This window comes from Manacus candei, unplaced genomic scaffold (assembly GCF_025592945.1).
Source record: "Manacus candei isolate 608988 ecotype Guabito, Panama unplaced genomic scaffold, ASM2559294v1 h1tg000027l, whole genome shotgun sequence".
Lineage (NCBI taxonomy): Eukaryota > Metazoa > Chordata > Aves > Passeriformes > Pipridae > Manacus > Manacus candei.
The window spans coordinates 4,741,225-4,759,699 of NW_026138075.1; the positions used below are offsets into that span (position 1 = coordinate 4,741,225).

The 18,475-nt window shown below is 36.5% G+C and overlaps 1 protein-coding gene across 3 annotated transcripts in view; it reads right to left on the reverse strand.

Annotated features, from left to right (window-relative positions):
* Nucleotides 1-18,475, reverse strand: part of PRR16 (proline rich 16) — a 153,514-nt gene that overhangs the window by 37,514 nt on the left and 97,525 nt on the right. For 2 of the 3 annotated variants that reach the window (XR_007904791.1, XR_007904792.1), the window contains one exon: nucleotides 15,849-16,743. Coding sequence is in view for 1 of the 3 variants with exons in the window: in XM_051789462.1 (XP_051645422.1) it covers nucleotides 15,985-16,743 (759 nt within the window). In the remaining 2 variants the exon portion in view is untranslated. The remainder of the gene's footprint in view (nucleotides 1-15,848; nucleotides 16,744-18,475) is intronic. The other variant, XM_051789462.1, reaches the window with a different exon arrangement.

The window sequence follows — 18,475 nt, forward strand, 5'->3', positions numbered from 1 at the left end:
TTAAAAGCAATTCCCTTTTAAACCATTCTAGGTGAATAACTGATGTGAGGTACCTGATGTAAACTGCAGTAATTGATGTTCAAGAGCTCAAATAAACTTTTTCATTGTAGTGCAAGATGGTTAAGGAACATTTAAATTCTGGGAAACATGAGTATCAGTTTCATGGTTTTAATGGACCAAACCCACTATTTGAAAAAATTATTATGTTTGCACTTGTGAAATTTGTCTACTTCTGCTGGTGCTGAATTTGCCTACAGGTTTATAATCAACCTTGATCTACAGTCATGGAGTATTTAACACAGAAAGGCCAACAGGCTGAAACTTACTGCAGACACTACAGGGTTTTCACTTTGAAAGAGGGCTATTAACCTCTATTTTCAAAGTGCAGTGTGTGATTACAGAACAGAGAGACAGCTGTGTGTGGTTTTAAACCTTGAGCAACATTTACAGCAGAGCAGTGAATATGAAATATTATTGTGTAACAGATTAGCACATGGATTTCAAGGTGCAAATACTATAAAATTAAATTATATTTTTACATGATTAGTGGTGGACCAATTGCAATTCCACTTTTTTGGACACTTAAATGAAGCATGCAATATTTTGGTAAAAACACGTGCAGCTATAGATTCATTTATCAGCCTCCAACTTGGCCCTCTCCTTTTATGCATTGCTACATAAAAAATTCTAGTAAAAAGCTCAAAACAAAACAACTCCCCTTCAATTAACTGAATTAAAAGCAACAAAGACAACAACAACAACAACAAAAAAACAAAACACAAACCCAAATAACAATATTGTGTTTGTAATATTTTCAGCTGTTTTGTCATCACGTTTCAACTATATCTAAAATATAGAAGTCATCACTCCTCAAGAGTATTTGCACTATGCAACCATAAATCTAAAGTACAAAAGGAGATATTAATATTTCATATTCCTTTCTTCAAGAGGTAATTTTGGGGAAAACAAAACGATGAATGGATACCCAAGATTAAATTTCGAGAATAAAAGTTTCTCTTTCTGGAAAACCAGAATGCTACTTTTATTATCTTTGAACCAAATAATTGTAACAGGACATGCCTATATTAAATGAAATTTGATATATACAGTCAAAATCTATAATAAATAATTTTATTATATTATATATAATTTAAAAAATGCTCTGACTTTTTAGAAGTCCTAATTTCAGAGATAAAATTAATGGATATACATTTTAGAGTAATTAAACCATAAAGGAATGGAATAACAAGGGAAAATGAACAAAGATTTTGGGGCCTTCAGAAGTTTCATAGGTGAGAAGGACCAGCTGAGGACCACCTCTCCAAGGTTAGTGGGAACTGTTTCCTTCAGTATCACCAGAACAGGATAGGACATAGTTGATGAACACACATCAGGCATTTTTGGCTTTATTTCATCTGAAAGGGGGAAAAGCAACAGAATTTTACTTCCAGCATACTCATAGATTTGAAAAATTGAAATCATACATCCTTTTTCACTGAATGTTTTAATGACCAAAAATGCCATTTTCCTTGTCTAATGAAAATCAGAAATATCAGTTCAGCTAAGTTACATTTTTTATTATCTGGTATGTGTGGTTCAGCAGTTAATATCCGTCCTGCAAGTGATTTCAAACAGTTCAAGTCTGAATAGCTAAGCTGGTAAGCAGCTCTTGTTAAGTTCATACAATGTTCTCCTTCTACTGAAGAGTTATTTGAACTACCATGGAATTTTTCAGGTTTTAATTTACCAGGTATTTTCACTCCTAACTTATACACAGACAGATCTGTCACTGTCACTATGTATGAACCTCAGAATCCATATGACACTATATAACTCGTCATGGCCACTGCAAAGAATCCTTGAATTGATACCTCAAGCTGAAGCTTCTGTCTCTACAGCAGATATCTGACATTTTTTTGAGTGCTCATCCTTGTGCTAGATTATTACAAAGTGGTTTAAATGGCAAAAGATTTGGATATAGCATTTGTATCCAAATTGTTTTAAGTCTAATCAGAAATATTATCTGGAAAGAAACATTTCACACGTTCTCACCATAGGCAGTTGGGTACACAGCCTCAAATATATCTGGTGCCCATCTGATGTCTCTTAGTAAGTATCAATATTAGATACATTATTTATTTTAGCGATTGGTAAATACTCCTTAGAAGTAATCCTCTAGCAAGTCTCAAAGCACTGGAGGCTTGCTTTGTCTCAGCATACTATGTAAGCAGTCAGTTTCTCTCAAATTCCTTGAGCACAGTCTTTATCAAACCGGATTTACAAAAAGTGGCTATGAAATTATTTCCATAACCTTAATAACCTGGCACATGTTGGATGTGGCATGTAAGTGCTGTGAAGTGGGCCCCTGTGAGCCTCATGAGCTTCAACACCACCAAGGTCATTCTGCATTGCGCTGGGGTAACCTCCAGTATCAATATAATCTGGGGGATGAACAAATCGAGAGCATCCCTGCCGAGAAGGACTTGGAAATGCTGGGGGATGAGAGGCTGGACACGAAGTGGGAATGTGTGCTTGCAGCCCAGGAATGCAACTTTGTCCTGGGCTGCATCAAAGGCAGTGTGGTCAGCAGGCCAAGGGATGTGATTCTGCCCTCTACTTTGCTTTTGTGAGACCCCACTTGGAGTGCTGTGTCCAGCTCCGGGGTCCCCAGCATAGGAAGGACATCATCCTGTTGGAGCAAATTCAGAGAAAGGCCACAAAAGTGGTTAGAGGGCTGGAGCACATCTCCCATGAAGAAAGGCTGAGAGAATAGAATGTTCTCATATTGTTCAGCTGGGACAAAAGACTCAAAGGAGACCTTATTGCAGCATTCAGACTAGATATAAGGAAATTAGTTTTTTTAATGATGAGGGTAGTAGAACACTGGAACAGGTTTCTACAAGAGCTTATAGATTCCCTATCCCTGGAAACAACCAGGGTCAGTTTGGACAGGACTTTGAACAACCAGATGTAGCTGAATGCTCCCCTGTTCATTGCAGGGGGTTGGAATAGATGATCTTTAAAGGTCCCTTCCAGCCCAAACCATTCTATTATTTGATAATTTGACTCATAAACACAGACAGATTTTAAGAGGCAGATTAAACATATTTCAATATTGCCATTTTATAGCTTACTGTGGCAGTGAGTAAAACCAAGTATTAGGGACATTAGACATCTCCTGTATAGATCTTTTTTAGTTGAAGCTGCTAGTAAGAGATGTCAATCTCTTTCTCTCTCTCCCCTCTTCTTGTCCCTTTGTGATTTCCATCAACTGCCTTGGCCAGTATCTACTTCATAAATGCATGATTCTAAAAATTCTTTCTGACAGCTGTTTCTAATTTATCTTTGTCCATGCCCTTTTCAAGCTGCATATGCTTTCATTATTACAGTGGGTCCAATTCACCCTGATGCAATAATCTAGGCACTGGCTCTAGTAATGTTTTTGGTCTTGCCTATTCAGAGGGTTAATTTTTGCCTAAGCTATTTAAAATGATATTTCAATGCAATTCCCTTTTAACTGTCATGTTCTATAAGATGCATCTGTACTTGTATAATTTCCATTTACTCCCAGGACCAATTCTATGGTTTTTATGAAATGTCACCTATTTCATGCTGCACTTCTTTTATTCAAAATCCCAGAAATGCTCTTAGGCTTCCTGTGGTTATGTTAGTCATAAGAGTTCAAAAGAAAAACTTCCTGTTCAGCCAAAGAACTTCCAGGCATTATGAGAATTTAAAAAAAAAAAAAAGAAAAAAAAAAGAAAAAAAAGATGAAAATACAAAAAGATGTGGAACAAAAGCAAACGTTCCTTGTCCATTCCTTGCATATTCAATAGAAAAGTAACAAATGTTATATGTTTTATCATTTTGTGTCATGTGGCTTTCAGGAAAAAAATTTTGTGAAGACACCACTTAGAGATTACCTATAAAACTACTAAGCTGGGATATCAGACAGTGGTGATGCAGTTCAGAATACTTTCCAGGTGGGCTTGATATTCTTGTGTTCTTCTTTCATCCTTTCTTCTTCACCTCTACTTCACCCGCTGCTTTCCACTTCAGTGTGGTCCTTCCTTTCATTGCCTATTCACCCTCTCCAAAGCTCTCCGCTTTTCAGCCCTGCAATTTAATGGCATAACTTTGACAATGTTTCTTCCACACTGTTTCCATGCTGTAAATTAAGATTTGGACCTTTGGAGGGGGTAATAGGTAATAACTTCCTGTTGCTCTCTGCCATACTTGCTGCAATCAGCAGCCTCCAACAAACATAACCCTCAGCAACACCCCAGGGCCCAGCATCTGATGCTTACTAACCTTTGACAGATATTAAAGAGACTGAAACCATTAGTGCCCAATAAACTTTTATGTCTTAAAAAAGGCAAGAATTAACAGCACAAGCTTGCAGTTGTTTGCTATAACACTGTTATGTACAGACATGCACTCACAGAAATGCTTATAAATGTTTTTAAATTTTTCATGTTTGAAAGAGTAGCAAGCTCCTCCACTCAAGTTGGAGCTCTGTCTTTTTAAAATAAATTATTAAAGTATCATTCTAAAATTATATGCCCAGAAAGAAGTCTCATATTTTGAAAGTTTGACCAAAGGAGCTTTTTTTTTCTAGTTTTTCAAATTTTCTGTTAGCTACATTTAAATATATTCTTGCATATAAACATGGGCATGCCATAATAGTTGGGGGAAAGAAAATATTTTTAAAATTTTAACACTATCCCAAAATACTTGCTACTGAACATGCTGAAAAAGCTTCTAATGCAAAATGAACCTGCACAGTTTGGACAGCCAAAAAACTCTCTGACAGTAAGTAAAAATGATGAAAATGAGTATGCAAAATTTCTTGGGTTTTGAAATATCAAGTCACTTTAAGCTCTTGGGTTTAGGAAGGAATTAATAAAAAATTAGAAATGACCAAAAAGTTCTCCAAAGAAAAGAGGCAAAACAAACTTTTCTCTGTTGTACATCACATGAAACACATGGTAAGTGATAAACAAGTTACAACAATAAATTGTATCCATAGCAAGAAACTAGGGACCCAAGGGAACCAGTAAATCCCATGAGTTACTCTGAGTTACAGTTACTCTGTTCACCCAATAGCTGCATTTCTCTCCTTCGCAGTTCCTCCTTGAGAAATAAGGCAAGGAAAATGTCTTCTCATCACCCTTTCCCTTCACTTTTCTTCATCATCCCTTTGCACATCACAGCTGCCTGCCTTTAGGTGGGTCCAATTTGCCCAGGAATTAGTTGTCCAGGGCTCATGCTGTAATTTACTCTCAGTCTTCAGAAAAACAGAGCTGTGAGGAAGATTGAGTCTACAGTGCTTAGCTACATCAACAATATAACACTGTTTATAAACCTAATTTGTACTGTAGTATCTGCTCTATTAAATACCAACTACCTTGTAACCAAAAATCATGTGGTTTTTTGCTTATATTCAGAGCAACTTGTGAGGTTTCCCTGCAGAGGTACAATACTCCAAGCTACTTGGAACACCTTCTCTCCCTCCTTCACTGACCTTGGTGTCCACAGGGTTGATTCTCTCACATATTCTCACTTTCCTCTCCCAGCTGCTGTTGTGCAGCTTTTTTTACACTTTCTGAACTATGTTATCCCAGAGGTCCTACCAACATAGCAGACAGGCTCAGCCTTGGTCAGCAATGAGTCTGTGTTGGAGACAGCTGCAACTCTTTGTAACATGGGGGATACCTTCCCACAGAAGCCACAGAAGCCACCTCTGCAGCCTCTCCCCTGTTCCCCCCACAAACTTGCCACAACAGCCCAGTACCATGAACATGCACTGCTGACAGCACAGCTGCAGGACAAGGTTCCCAGGCCCAGACCAGCACACACGTGACACAAACAACAGATCAGGGACAAAACTGCACCTTTATTGAGTGCTTTATTGAGCTGCCCCTACAGCTGAAAAGCGGCAGTTCTGGTGGGATTCAGGGCACCAATGTGTCTTTGTGCTTCAAGAACAGTGGGCAGGCCCTCACACAAAATTTCCTGCTAAACAGAAAGCCAATACCAACTCTTAGTAATTTCTAATATGTATCTTTTTTCCTAAAATCTTACAGCACTTTGACAAAGCTCTCTGCTTTGTATTTCCAGCATTTAAAGTTTCCATTCATAGATCAAATTTTTCTTGAAAACACACCATACAAAACACCGGTGCTTGAAAGCTGATGAAATATTCACTTAAATATGATTTAAAAGATTCATTTCATGTCTGAGAGACAAATAATTAATCTCCTGCATGTATGGTTAATGAGTAGTAGTGAAACAAACTCGTTAAAAGAGATACTAGTATATACAAATGCTTGTCTCAGCCTGTGAATTCAGACTAAAGATCAACAGTGGAGCTTGTTAGAGCAAGGTTTCCCTTCAGTAAGATACATCAATAAGGCCAAATTTCTAGAAATCAATGAGTCAGTTATAATGTATTTACAACCTTATTTCTTGTTCTTCTAACCTTAAAAGAAGAGACTGAACACCATGTCTTTGTACAGCTGGAGCTAAATATCAGAAAAAAGAAGAGGCTGAAAATGAACAATGTATGCAAAAAAAGCATTAATGCTACAAAATTTAAATATTGAGCCTTAAGTTCATATGTATTTACTGTTCTGCTTCAGCATTTCCCTTGTTTAATGCTTCTTCAGCCTAAGCAATAGAATTCAGTCTCTAAAAGCTGTTTCCCACATGGAATAATGGAAAACAGTTTTAGATTTACTCTGATGTGTGTGTGATCAGAAATGACCTGAAAGTACACCAAATTACAAACTACTTGGAACAAATTCTTTCATTTTCTGCACTTTTGCACTGAACATTGGCATAATCGGCCTGTATATCGCAGTGACATGCTCAAATCTAAATGACAATAAACCAAAATGTAAATATATGCATTTTAAGATCTCTAACAAAACAAAGGACAAAGCCAATGTTAGCTGTTGGCTTTCAGACACATTTTTCTAAAATAATTTTCTCATCTCTTCCTGCCCCTAGGATATGATATCTTTTTCATGCACATTAATAACAATCTACTCAACATATTGTAACAAAATATTTACTAATTGGAACAATGCTTAGAATTATCATAAACTGAGGATTATTCCAGTATCTATGAGTCTTTTCCAAGTTTTGGCAAAATCCAAGTTGAAATAGCTCTCAAATAGTACAACTGCTCTCCAAGTAGTGTCTACTTAAAAGTCTGCAAGTTAGACATGTTCTTAAGATACTAGTCTTGTATTTAAAAATCAGGTCATGACAGGGAAAAAAATCAGTCTGTAAAGTATTCAGGGTCATATAAAGTTGTTTACAGAGATTTCAAACACATAAATTACAAATTATGAGTGATCATAGCTGTATTTCTACATTTCTTCAGAGGTGTGACTACTAAAAAGTTTTAAACAAATCTATCACAAAGTGATATACTTTATCAGTAATACATTACGAGCTTGTAAAAATATTTTAAATAAATTTATAACAAATAGAGACTTAATATGAAAAAAATTATGATGGATTATGAAAATAAATGCATCATCAAAATTTGGCCTATTGGTTGACACAGGCTTTCTTGTAAAGACTCATAACCAATGTCATGAATCAGTTACTATGTCATTGCACGTACGTGCAGAACACGTTCTACACAAGCTGTTGGAAGAGTCTTAGAATTCCTTTTAGTGAACTACTAAGTTTTTTGTCAAAACTCATGGGAACAGTAAATCTTCATCAGATGAGTCTCTTTCCCAGCCTGTTCAGTAATTATTTATATTATACATGTTTATCAAAATTCCATTGAATTTATTGTTCTATTGATTGTTACTTTCATTTTTTTGTAGATCAGTTTTTCACTAACTAGTATTTCAACTATCAGAGTTTCTCAGAAGTTGAAAATGTGAGCATTACTAATGCACTTCAAAATGCCAAATGTGTTATATAGCACAAAGGAATCAAATACATTTTTCCTCTCTTTTCTTCCTTTTTTTCCCCCCATTTTTGTTTGTTTGTTTCTTTGTTTCCAGGATTTTGTTGTGCTTTTGTTTGTTTGGTGTTGGTTTGTTTGGTTTGGTTTGGTTTCTGTTTTTTTTTAAACAACTCAAAATTGAAGTTCAAAAAGAGAAAGAAAAATACACAGTTTCTTCCTTATACTTGCTAGGATAGAAATAAAAATAATTTCCCAACAAGTCCTTAGCAGAAAAAACGCTTAACTACTATCTTACTAATGCAAATTAGAGTGGTGCTATTTCTGTTGCTAAAAATCCATTTGTGTTTCATTTGTATCTGCAGTGATTACGTTTTAGAAAATAAACACCCATGAAAAGCTCTTCCTTGTGGATTCATTACTTTATGGGTATTATGATTACCTTAATTCTTATGAAAAGATCTATTTTACTAGAAGGATTACTTAAATCACAACATAACACAACTCAAAATCTTATTTTGATTATATTTTATCCTCAGTTATTTTGGTGATACATGAAAACATTTTGCGTGTATTCTTATCATGTTTTTTAGAAACAAGTCAAGTCAAGGCAAAAATTCACATCTCTGTGACAAGGTTGATTCTTTTTCCACTCTCCTCTTTCATAGTCTGTCTCACTGACTGACTCAACGATTTTGGGAATAAAAATTTTTTCAGACAGCTTGGACCACTCAGTCGGTTCACTGCTGCACTGACAAAGTGCCTGTAGTTCACTTATTGTAGAGATGACATAGGAATGATCAGCAAAGGTACCATAGGATGGTTTTCCCAAAAACAGTGCAGGGTTAAATGTATAATAAGTCACATCAGCACTGGAATTTGAAGAGTATTTGTCTATGGCTGCATAAACTGACTGATATTGAGGCTGATTCCTGCACAGATGACAAAAAATTTGGCTGCCAAAGTATTTGCCCATACAGCTCTTCTGCAGTATTCTGTTCTGCTGCAGATTTTACACACAGGTACATGAAGATGGCTTATTCTAAAATCATGATTCTAGTGGGTAAAGAAGCACTTCCATATATACCCATAAAAGGCTTCCAACCCATTCATTTCAAGTCACCAAGTACAAGCAATTCATTAACAGCCTGAACAATTTGTACCAAGTTGTGCCTGTTTATAAAAAACAAAGTTTGACACTTTAATTTTCTATTGCTTCTGGCATGCTTAACTGATTCTTTTTTTTCATCTCTCTTCTTTGTCAAGTACAAAATTGCACCTGCTGGCAACATCATAAAAGTATATTTTTCATCTGTCTTATAAGGAAAGGTGTATAAGTTCTTTTAATGGCTAACAGGAAGCATTAGAGTAAATTACTTTGCCTTCCTGCTTACCACTGTAGACCTTCGAAGTATTTTCCTTAGACCTAGTGCACCTCCTTTTTAAGAGAAATACAATATTAATTCAAAGACTTCATATTGTGGATTACTGATTACTTTTCCAAGTGAGTTCTTACACAGCACACTGTGAAGAATCTTAATCTCATTTCTAGTCTGATTTTATTAACTCAGAGAACAGTATTTTTTTTATTTTACTATGTTAATGGATCCTCTCATGTCAGAAACCTTATTTCCCCAGAATTAATGAATAAGGTTCCTTCTAAACATTTAATTAGGTAAAGCAAATCACAGACGGAAAATTCAAACTTGCAGAAAAGTTTTGAGAGTATGAAATAAAGTCACTTTATTTTTCCTGACTTTTAATTTGCACTATCTCTTTCTGAAGATCGATTATAAGGAAAGGACATTTTCCAGTAACAGCCCACTAGATCTTGGCACTCTTGGACACTGTGTGTGGGGGAGCCTGCCTGGATGGCAGGTACCCAAGACAGCTGCTCTATCTCTTCCTCTCCTCAGCTGGACAGGGGAGAGAAAACATAACAAAAGGCTCATGAGTCAAATTAGGGACAGGGAAAAAACACTCACCAACTACCATCATGAGCAAAACAGACTGGATTTAGGGAAATTAATTTAGTATATTACCAATCAAGTGAGAGTAGAAAAATAACAAATAAAAACTAAATCTTAAAACTACCTTCTCCCAACTTCTTCTTTCTTCCTGGGCTCAGCTTCACTCGCGATTTCTCTACCTCCTCCCTGCCAGTGGTGCAGAAGGACAGGGAATGTTGGTTACTGTCAGTTCACCACACATTGTCTCTGCCTCTCCTTCTTTCACAGACCTTTAAAGGTCATCTAGTTAAATCTCCCTGCAATAACCCATCAAGGATGCTGCAGAGAATCAAGACAAACCTCAAGGCCTTGGGACAACTGGTCAAGGGATCTGGAGTACAAGTTGCATCCTAGATTTGAAGCAGGTACAAAGCCAATTAGCTTCAGTATCAGGAGTCCAATTAGAACATTAGCTCCAGTATGCAAAAACCAAAAATATTCTGTAGCATTGTGTATAAACAATATGATAATGTTTTGGTTTTCACCTTCTTTTATCCAAGAAGGAGACTGACATGTATTACTAACTTTTACTTAGCAAAATCAATGTTGAACTGGAAAGGAAATAAACACTTCTATGAGAAATTCTGTCACTGACTGGCTTTTTACGTGCTCTCTTAAGCTTAAGGTGACTCAAGATTAAGTTTAAAGTAATGATAAGAACCCTATTTAAAGAAAAACAAGCTCTTAGATTGATGTTGTCATTATCATGTAAGCACTGTTGAGGAATATACTTAAATAGATCTGTTTAAAGTTCTCTTTTTTTCAAAATTTACCTATTATTTTCCCTTCTTGTGTAGCTTTTACCCCATTATTGCTTGCAAGATAGGATAAGAAGTTAGTCAAAAGATCAAACAGAAAACACAGAGGGACAGATCTGGTATCAGAAAACTCTCATGAACACATAATTACTTATTATGAACATAATTTACAGCCAACAGTGAGGTAGACTAATTTGCTTAGCAATCTAGTATACATCTAGTGTTTCAGGATGAAAGAAAAAAACTCCTGAGAAGAAAGATGCAGCAATTCCTGGAGTTCCACTCTCTCTCTTCCCCAAGTAAGGCAGTAGGACGTTTCTGGTCTTACTCATTGTACGAAGCATTGCTGTTGGCTATCAGGTGCAATTTATGTTCTACTTCTTTTCCTGGATTAGACCTGACATTTTTCTCATCTGTCTATAAAAAACATTTTCACATGAAAAAAGATACACAGTCCTGCAATAACAAAAACAGTCCCTCAAGACATGGAAGGTTCTAGTCCCTCTTCATCACATCTGCATGAGAGATTCTCATCTGGTTTTTATAACCTGACAGGAGACTGATTACCTCAAAAGCAAGAAAACTCTGCCTCAAAATTTGCAAAGATTCAGCACTACAAAGGAGTGGGCAACCCAAACACAGTCATAGTCCCACCTGCTTACACCCCAGAAACAATATAGCCCAGTTGATGAACACAGTGCAACTGCAATTTTTTAACAAAACGCTCCAACCATGTAGTAATATAATATTGCCATTTATGAAAAAATGTGAAGAAACAGAGAACAGGAGCAGACTTGCACAGCTTGTCAAGAGCATGGGTCCCTCTCCTGCAGCAGGATACCCGGTCAAGTCCATTTTTCCCAGCAGCTCCAGTCACAGTTACAAGAGAGCTCTTTTACCAACATGAGCTAGACAGACCTTAAATCATTAAGCACCAGGAATTAGCTTGCACGTGCTCCCCAGAGCTAACCCAAGATGGACAAAATATCTTGACAAAATTTTGATAGAGGAACTTGCTCTCTGGGACTATTTGCCACCGTAAAACAGGCTAGTGAGACAAAATCCCTCCTAATTTTTCCCAGTTAAGAGCCATCAACGTGTAACTGCTACCAAAGATGAGGCTGTACTGCAGTTTGCATGCACCACCGAGCCAGTAACACCAGCGCTGTTGCTGCTGCTTCAGTTATGGACTTCTTGGTCTGTGTTAATAGATAAGGAAATGTTAGGCTGCAGCATGTAACCATTGCATGTGGTATACCACAAACTTCCCCACAAAATACCGTGTAGTTATTTAACAGGCGCCAATTATTTTTCAGATTAAGTACTCAAGACATTGTGCTTACCATGGTTTACCATAGATATTTATTCTACCACATGCTTTTGCACTTACCTCGCTTGCAAAACCTTGCTGCAGTTCTGAGCCTTATGTTTTATTACTATTACTAGTTTGGACAGTGGATAGGCATTTTGCTTCTACACACACACATAGCCTCTGAAAAAGCATGGATCACAGTATATATACAGAATATGAGAAATGCTGCCTCTGCAAAAATATATGCTCATTACATGTGCCTACTGTAACAGTAAATCAGACAAGTGACATAGCAACCATAGCATGATTTTATCTCCACATGTAAAATTACTGTTCATGGTATCACTGAAAGGAAAGTCATAATTAGAACATGGAAACAAAGAGATCTGAGAAAGTCCAGAGGGCACAGGCAAATCCATCTGGTAATTAAAAGATTTACACTGTTCTCTTCTTCAAAACCAAAAATAAAGTTTTCTGAAAGAAGTTAATAGCAAGAGCTGTAGTCTATTTCACTTACTTCATGTCATATTTTAAATAAAATATTGATTTAAAAAATTTAGATGAATATTTGGAATTTTTTTTGTTTTCAAGAACAATGGATGATGTGATAAAAAGTGTAACAACTTCAGAAGTGAGAAGGAAGAACAATGACTTCTGCTAGGTTATAGAAAAATCCATGATCTTTTCGAAGATTCCCATCTTATGTCCTTAAAAAGTATTCTTATTGGATTCCACTCTCCTAGTGTTTCTTTCTTACAATGCATTCACATGTTAGCCTTTATTAATAAGTGCCATTATTACAAATTAAGCAATTTTGATTGCTTATCTTAATTTTCCTAAATTATTTTTTCATTATATTGATGGAAACCACCTTCTCCTTCTATTTGCATTTGACAAGACTAGATCTGGACAATTCAGACTTTAAAATACCTTTGGGGAATCAAAACTGAATGGCAAACTGAATGGCAAACATTGAATTAAAGCTCTGAGTACTGTAACTGGACTTCCATTTTTTTCAAGTATGAATATTTTTGCAAAACACTAAATATAATCTCATAGATATTACACTTACATTTCAAAGGCAGACAATTTGACCAATTCTGGTTAGCTTACTGGGTTTTCCTCAGTAAAGTGTGAAGCATGCTACATTGTAGGTGTTCAAAAATGCTTCACAGAGCTTACATCCCTAATACAAATGTAAAAACCACTCCTAGTTGAATACAGTATTGCATTTGTTGTTATGCCATTTCTATCAGACAGTGCTGTAAAACTTAGAGTTAATTGTTTCCTGTGCTTTGTAAGTTTACCTGTTTTAACCTTAATTTTATCCTGTCCTGCCAATAATGTGAAATTGTTACATTGATAAAAATACCTTACAATAGGACACAGGCCAGAGACATTCTTATTAAAACAGAATTGATTCCACTTTTGTACTATGATTTAACAGAGACTTTGGAACATGTTGCACTAAAAAAAGCCTGAGTTAGAAAACTTTTCTGAAAAACAATGTATTTCTGTCACATTTGGAAACTCCGGCATTTCTGGTCAAAGACAGCATTGCATTCAAAGAGATGAATCTTTTCTTTTTATAGCACAGCATTTGCACCTGTGTGAAAATTCATGAAGGGCAGTAGTTTGTGAAAAGATACTTGGGAAGCATGGGGAAAGAGAAAAGAAAGCATTTCTTCAAGTGAGAACAACGTACAAGATGGAAATTCTGGATACCAAAACTGAACATGAACTGCTGAAATTCAGATGCTACTTAAACTTTCCAGAGCTGAGAACTTTAAACTTAACACTGAAACAAAAGTGACATTTACATGTATATCAGTGCACATCTACTAAGTACAGCATCCAATTTGGAGGTACTAAGATGTTCTTAGAAGCCAAAAGGAGAAATACTATGCTCTGCTATCAGAAGTGAGTTCATACTGGAAAAATTAAGCCAAGTGGGGAAAGATACGTGCAGCAGATCCTACTCCCCTAAAATGATCCAGTGTTATTTTCCCTAATTTAAGATGAAACAAACATTTTATATAAAATATGTAATATTTGATTTGCATTTTCTTATAATTTCTTCTACACGGTAGCTCTTTTCAGAATGAAAAAAATACTAAACTAACTTATAACAGGTATATGATGTCTACAGTAGTGATAAAGTCAAGACAGCAGGAATTCTCTTTTTAAAAGGAAAACCTGTACATATGCAATGTGGATATGTCCACACATAATTCCAATGACTTTAAATGTAATTTTAAACATATGAGCAAAGGAGGTAATGTGAAGTTCCAGCATGTGAGCGGAATCTACGTGACAAAAAACTCATTTAGGTAGCAAATATCTCACACACATGTAGAATGAGTTACTGCCTCTTGCTGTCAAGTGCCAGGACTCACTTCACTTGGCAACAGCTGTCATGGGATTAAGTACAGTCAAACAATACAAAATGTAAAGTGCATCATGAAAAACACATGGGAAGATGAGGGGAAAGAATGATTAAGCATTTAAGATTATTCCCTTTCTTAGCCTTTTATGCAGGGAATAAAGCATGAAGCTTTAGACCCTAAATGTATATTTACACAAAATACAATATTTGTTTACCGTAAAGTTTTCCAAATGGTAGTACTTTGCTAGAATTTTTGTCATGATTATTCTTATTGTTTAATTTTAAATACTACAAATGTATTGGAATATGTATACAGGGAAATAGCTTGAGGATTGGTTTTCAGTTTACCTATTACTGCATGTAAAGAGAAATTAAAATTAAAAATCTGTTTCATCACAAAGTACCTTTTACATTTCAGCTGAAATAAGAATACTTTTTTTGTATAGTATTTGCTGTAGGCCATTTGAGATTAATTTGGAACAAGTTTTGTAAATAACAGGTTTATTATCAGATTTCCTTCACTGACTGGATGTTTTTTAAACTGTAAGTCCCTGTAATTCTCTTTGTGAGAATAAAAGGATGTTCTTTCATAAAATAATTAAAAACACTAAGGACTTTTTTTCAACTAGTAAGAATATTAATTGGGTTCACCATCAAAATGTGATAACATGTAAAATATCTTGTTTTGCAATGTTAATGCTCCATAATTGCACAGAGCTTTTCAACTTCAAAGCTCTTTACATGAATTAAGTGGATGTCCCTGAAGGCCTTAGGCAACATGTTCATTGCCTTCAAAAGAGATTTGCACCAGACAAAAGCTTTGGGAAAAACATAGAACTGGGCTTTGTTTTTAAAATCTATTGCCATTGCACATGAGATAAAATACCACTACAATTTTGAGGATGGAGCAGTGGAAATACAGGGGAACTGAATGGGGCTCTCCCTGCTCATCTTAAAACTCTGTACTTTACATTGGCTGTGACACACTGAGCAAGTGAGAAACAAAACACAAGATAACTCAGTTTTCCAGAGCCATGCCAACATATGTTTCAATTATTTCTTTACTTCCCCACCAAAAAGCAAGCTGCCTGAAAGTCCAATGATTAATTCCTACTGCAGCACTCCACACACAATGCATTCGTTCAAGCAGTCATGCAGAGAAAAATGCATTTGCAGTCAAACCCTGTTAGCTGGTACTACACTTTGCCTCATCAAAAGACATTTTAAAAGCCCTAAAACCCAGGAGCAATATTTATTGTCTCATGTCAGATAGACTGAAATCTGTCACAGATCACTATTCAGTATTTTTGTACTGAACTTTCTTTTCATTGTTTTTTAAACCATGCTACAATTAAGAAACTGCTAAATAATGAATATTTTTTCAGCATCCTTTGGCTTAATGGAATTTTTGGTGGGTACAAATAAGATCAACAGCATTCCTCTTTGTACTTACCATGTGATTTTTATGCCACTCCACTGGACACAGGGAGTAATACATTGGGTCTTTTTATTGCTCAAGTAGAAAGTGCTCATTACCTATTTATGTTTATATATAGGAAAAAATAAAGAGTTATTACAAGTGGCATACTTCACACTGTTGTAGTGGTTGATTTCCTCAAGATGGTCTTCTGGGGTTTTGGTGCAGTTTGTGGAGGCACAGTTGCAGGTCTTGGAGGAGGAAAGCTATTACTGGGACTTATCCCCAACCCTCCATTTTCCAGAGGAAATGGAGGCAGTGGAGGTGGTGGAGGTGGCAGAGGAGGGCACTGGTGTGGCAGCTTTCCAGCAACACGGGTCGAGTCACTGTGCAAGTGCACCTCCCTGTTTTTAATGTTATACCGAACATCACAGTCAGGGCAATAGCCGTGGTACTGCACTTTTTCACTAAATCGTACCCGTTCCCTTGCTCCCGGCTGAGGACACCGTTCTTTCTCAGGCCTGTGCATCAGAGGCTGCACCACGACTTTCTCCAGATTATTGTTCGGTATACAGCACACATCTCCATTTGGGATGCGGCTGGGCCCGACTGGCAAGCCCCCATTTCGCAGCAGGGTGCCATTCGTCTTGACTGGGTTGGCCAAAGGAGGCAGCCTGGGAGGTTCATCACACTTGACAGGCGTCAGTCGCGGTGGAGGCGGAGGTGGGTTTGGCTTCCGCAGCACGGTGAGAATGGCAGAGGGGTGCGCGGGCGGCTTGATGAGAGGGGGGTTGCCGCGCACCTTGACTTTCTCCAAGCTGGAAGCTGTTGTGCTGCTAGAGCTGCTGTTAAGTGTGTCTGTTTTGGAACTGTCTGTCATCTCATCCTCCAGCTGCAGATCAGACGTCAGTGTGTCAATTTGGTCAACCACCTGCACAACAGCCAGATTGAAAATGGTGAGAAAAACCTTGACTCAGAGAAGGCAGGGAAAAACAAAAGCCCTCTCCACTATCAGTTTGTCCTCCCCAGAACTGAAGCATCCAATTTTTTTGAACATTATTTCTTTTTTCCTATCAACATAATAAAATAATAATAATAAAAGTGACAGCAACAATAATGATAAGGATGGCTAGTTTGCTAGCTTATCACCTAAATACAAGAGAAATATAACTTGAAACAGTCTAGAATGAAATTCCCTTTCTTTCCCTCCAGGGTTTACTTGGTAATATCATAGTAAGTGAAGTGTAATCCTTCAATATTATGCTTTTCCTTCCAGTGTAGGAGGAGACAGAATTGTTCAACTTTAGCTTCTACATGACAGCTTCTAAGCCTTAAACTTCTGCACAGTATCTCTTAGCTCTGACCTTTCAAACAGTAGATGTGCTATATAGGTGATATTATACTCCTATAAAAGTGGTACACATTTTCCTGACAATTTTTTAACATAAAACAGGGTCTGAGAAACAACTTCCCTCTTGCATTATCCACCTTCATGAATATTTTCTGTAAGATCTGAAATCCCCTCAAACAATCTTCTGAAACAAACCAGTTTTCCTCCACCTCCCATATTTCTGTTTGTAGATTCTACAATGTTAGATCTTTTCTAGTCTTCAAAGCCCTCTTTTTCTACTGATTTTTCATAGGGTATGCAACCCATGTCACCTTTACTTAGTAGAGAAAGTTTGTCTGTGACAATTAAAAGCCCTTCCTGAAAACTGCATTTCACTCAGTACCTATTTGAACAACTCTTAACTACAAATTAAATGTAATTACAACAGATACTACAGGAAGTAAGAACACATTTAAAAACTGATCTCTGTCCTTTACATCCTCACAATATATACAACAAATAATCAGTAACTGAAATGTTGCTAGCTAACTTTGGTGCATGAACAAAAAGCTTGAGCCATTGCCTGGCGTTCTTGTGGTTGATCTGTGATGTTCTGGAGGGGGTAGCCCAGTACATCTGAAATAAAACTAGATGCTGTCATTGTGCCACAGAAACTTTCATTTCTACTTCCTGCTTTCAGTAACTTGACTGTAATATTACTCTTTCAAACCAACACTATTTTTAGGCATATGAGCCACATATTGCAAAAGAATTGACAGTCATTACTGAAGGCAGTGACTCTTTTTTCAGCCAAACCAGTCACTCACTTATGTGTTCAGTAGTAAACAGTAAATAATAAAAGCAAAACCACCATAAAATGAAAAAGCACTTCAGCTTTCACCGCTCATACTGGAAGCTCAGAGTTGCATAATACAAAATTCATGAAAATTCATATGCAGCAATTCAGTTCACTGTCTTCCTTCTCCTAAAATCAGCAAACATGCAAATAAGCATGATTCAGAAAGAGAGCTTTCAAACATCTTTGAAAAAAATTTACAATATTTTTACTCTAAAAGACCAAAAGAACTGCTCATTTAATCACTATTCAAAGCCCAGTATTATGTTGCATTTCAGTTTCTATTTTGGCACTTTGATTTTTCTCAAAAAAATGAATAAAGAAAAAGTATACCCTTAAAAGACAGACATTAAATCCCCCAAATAATGAGAATTCAAAATATTATTCTAGAAGTTGAAATGTACAGTTGAACTCTAGTAACTGTCAGATCCCAAACATCCCCTCCAGGGTACAGCATACGACTACTCTTGGAAATTT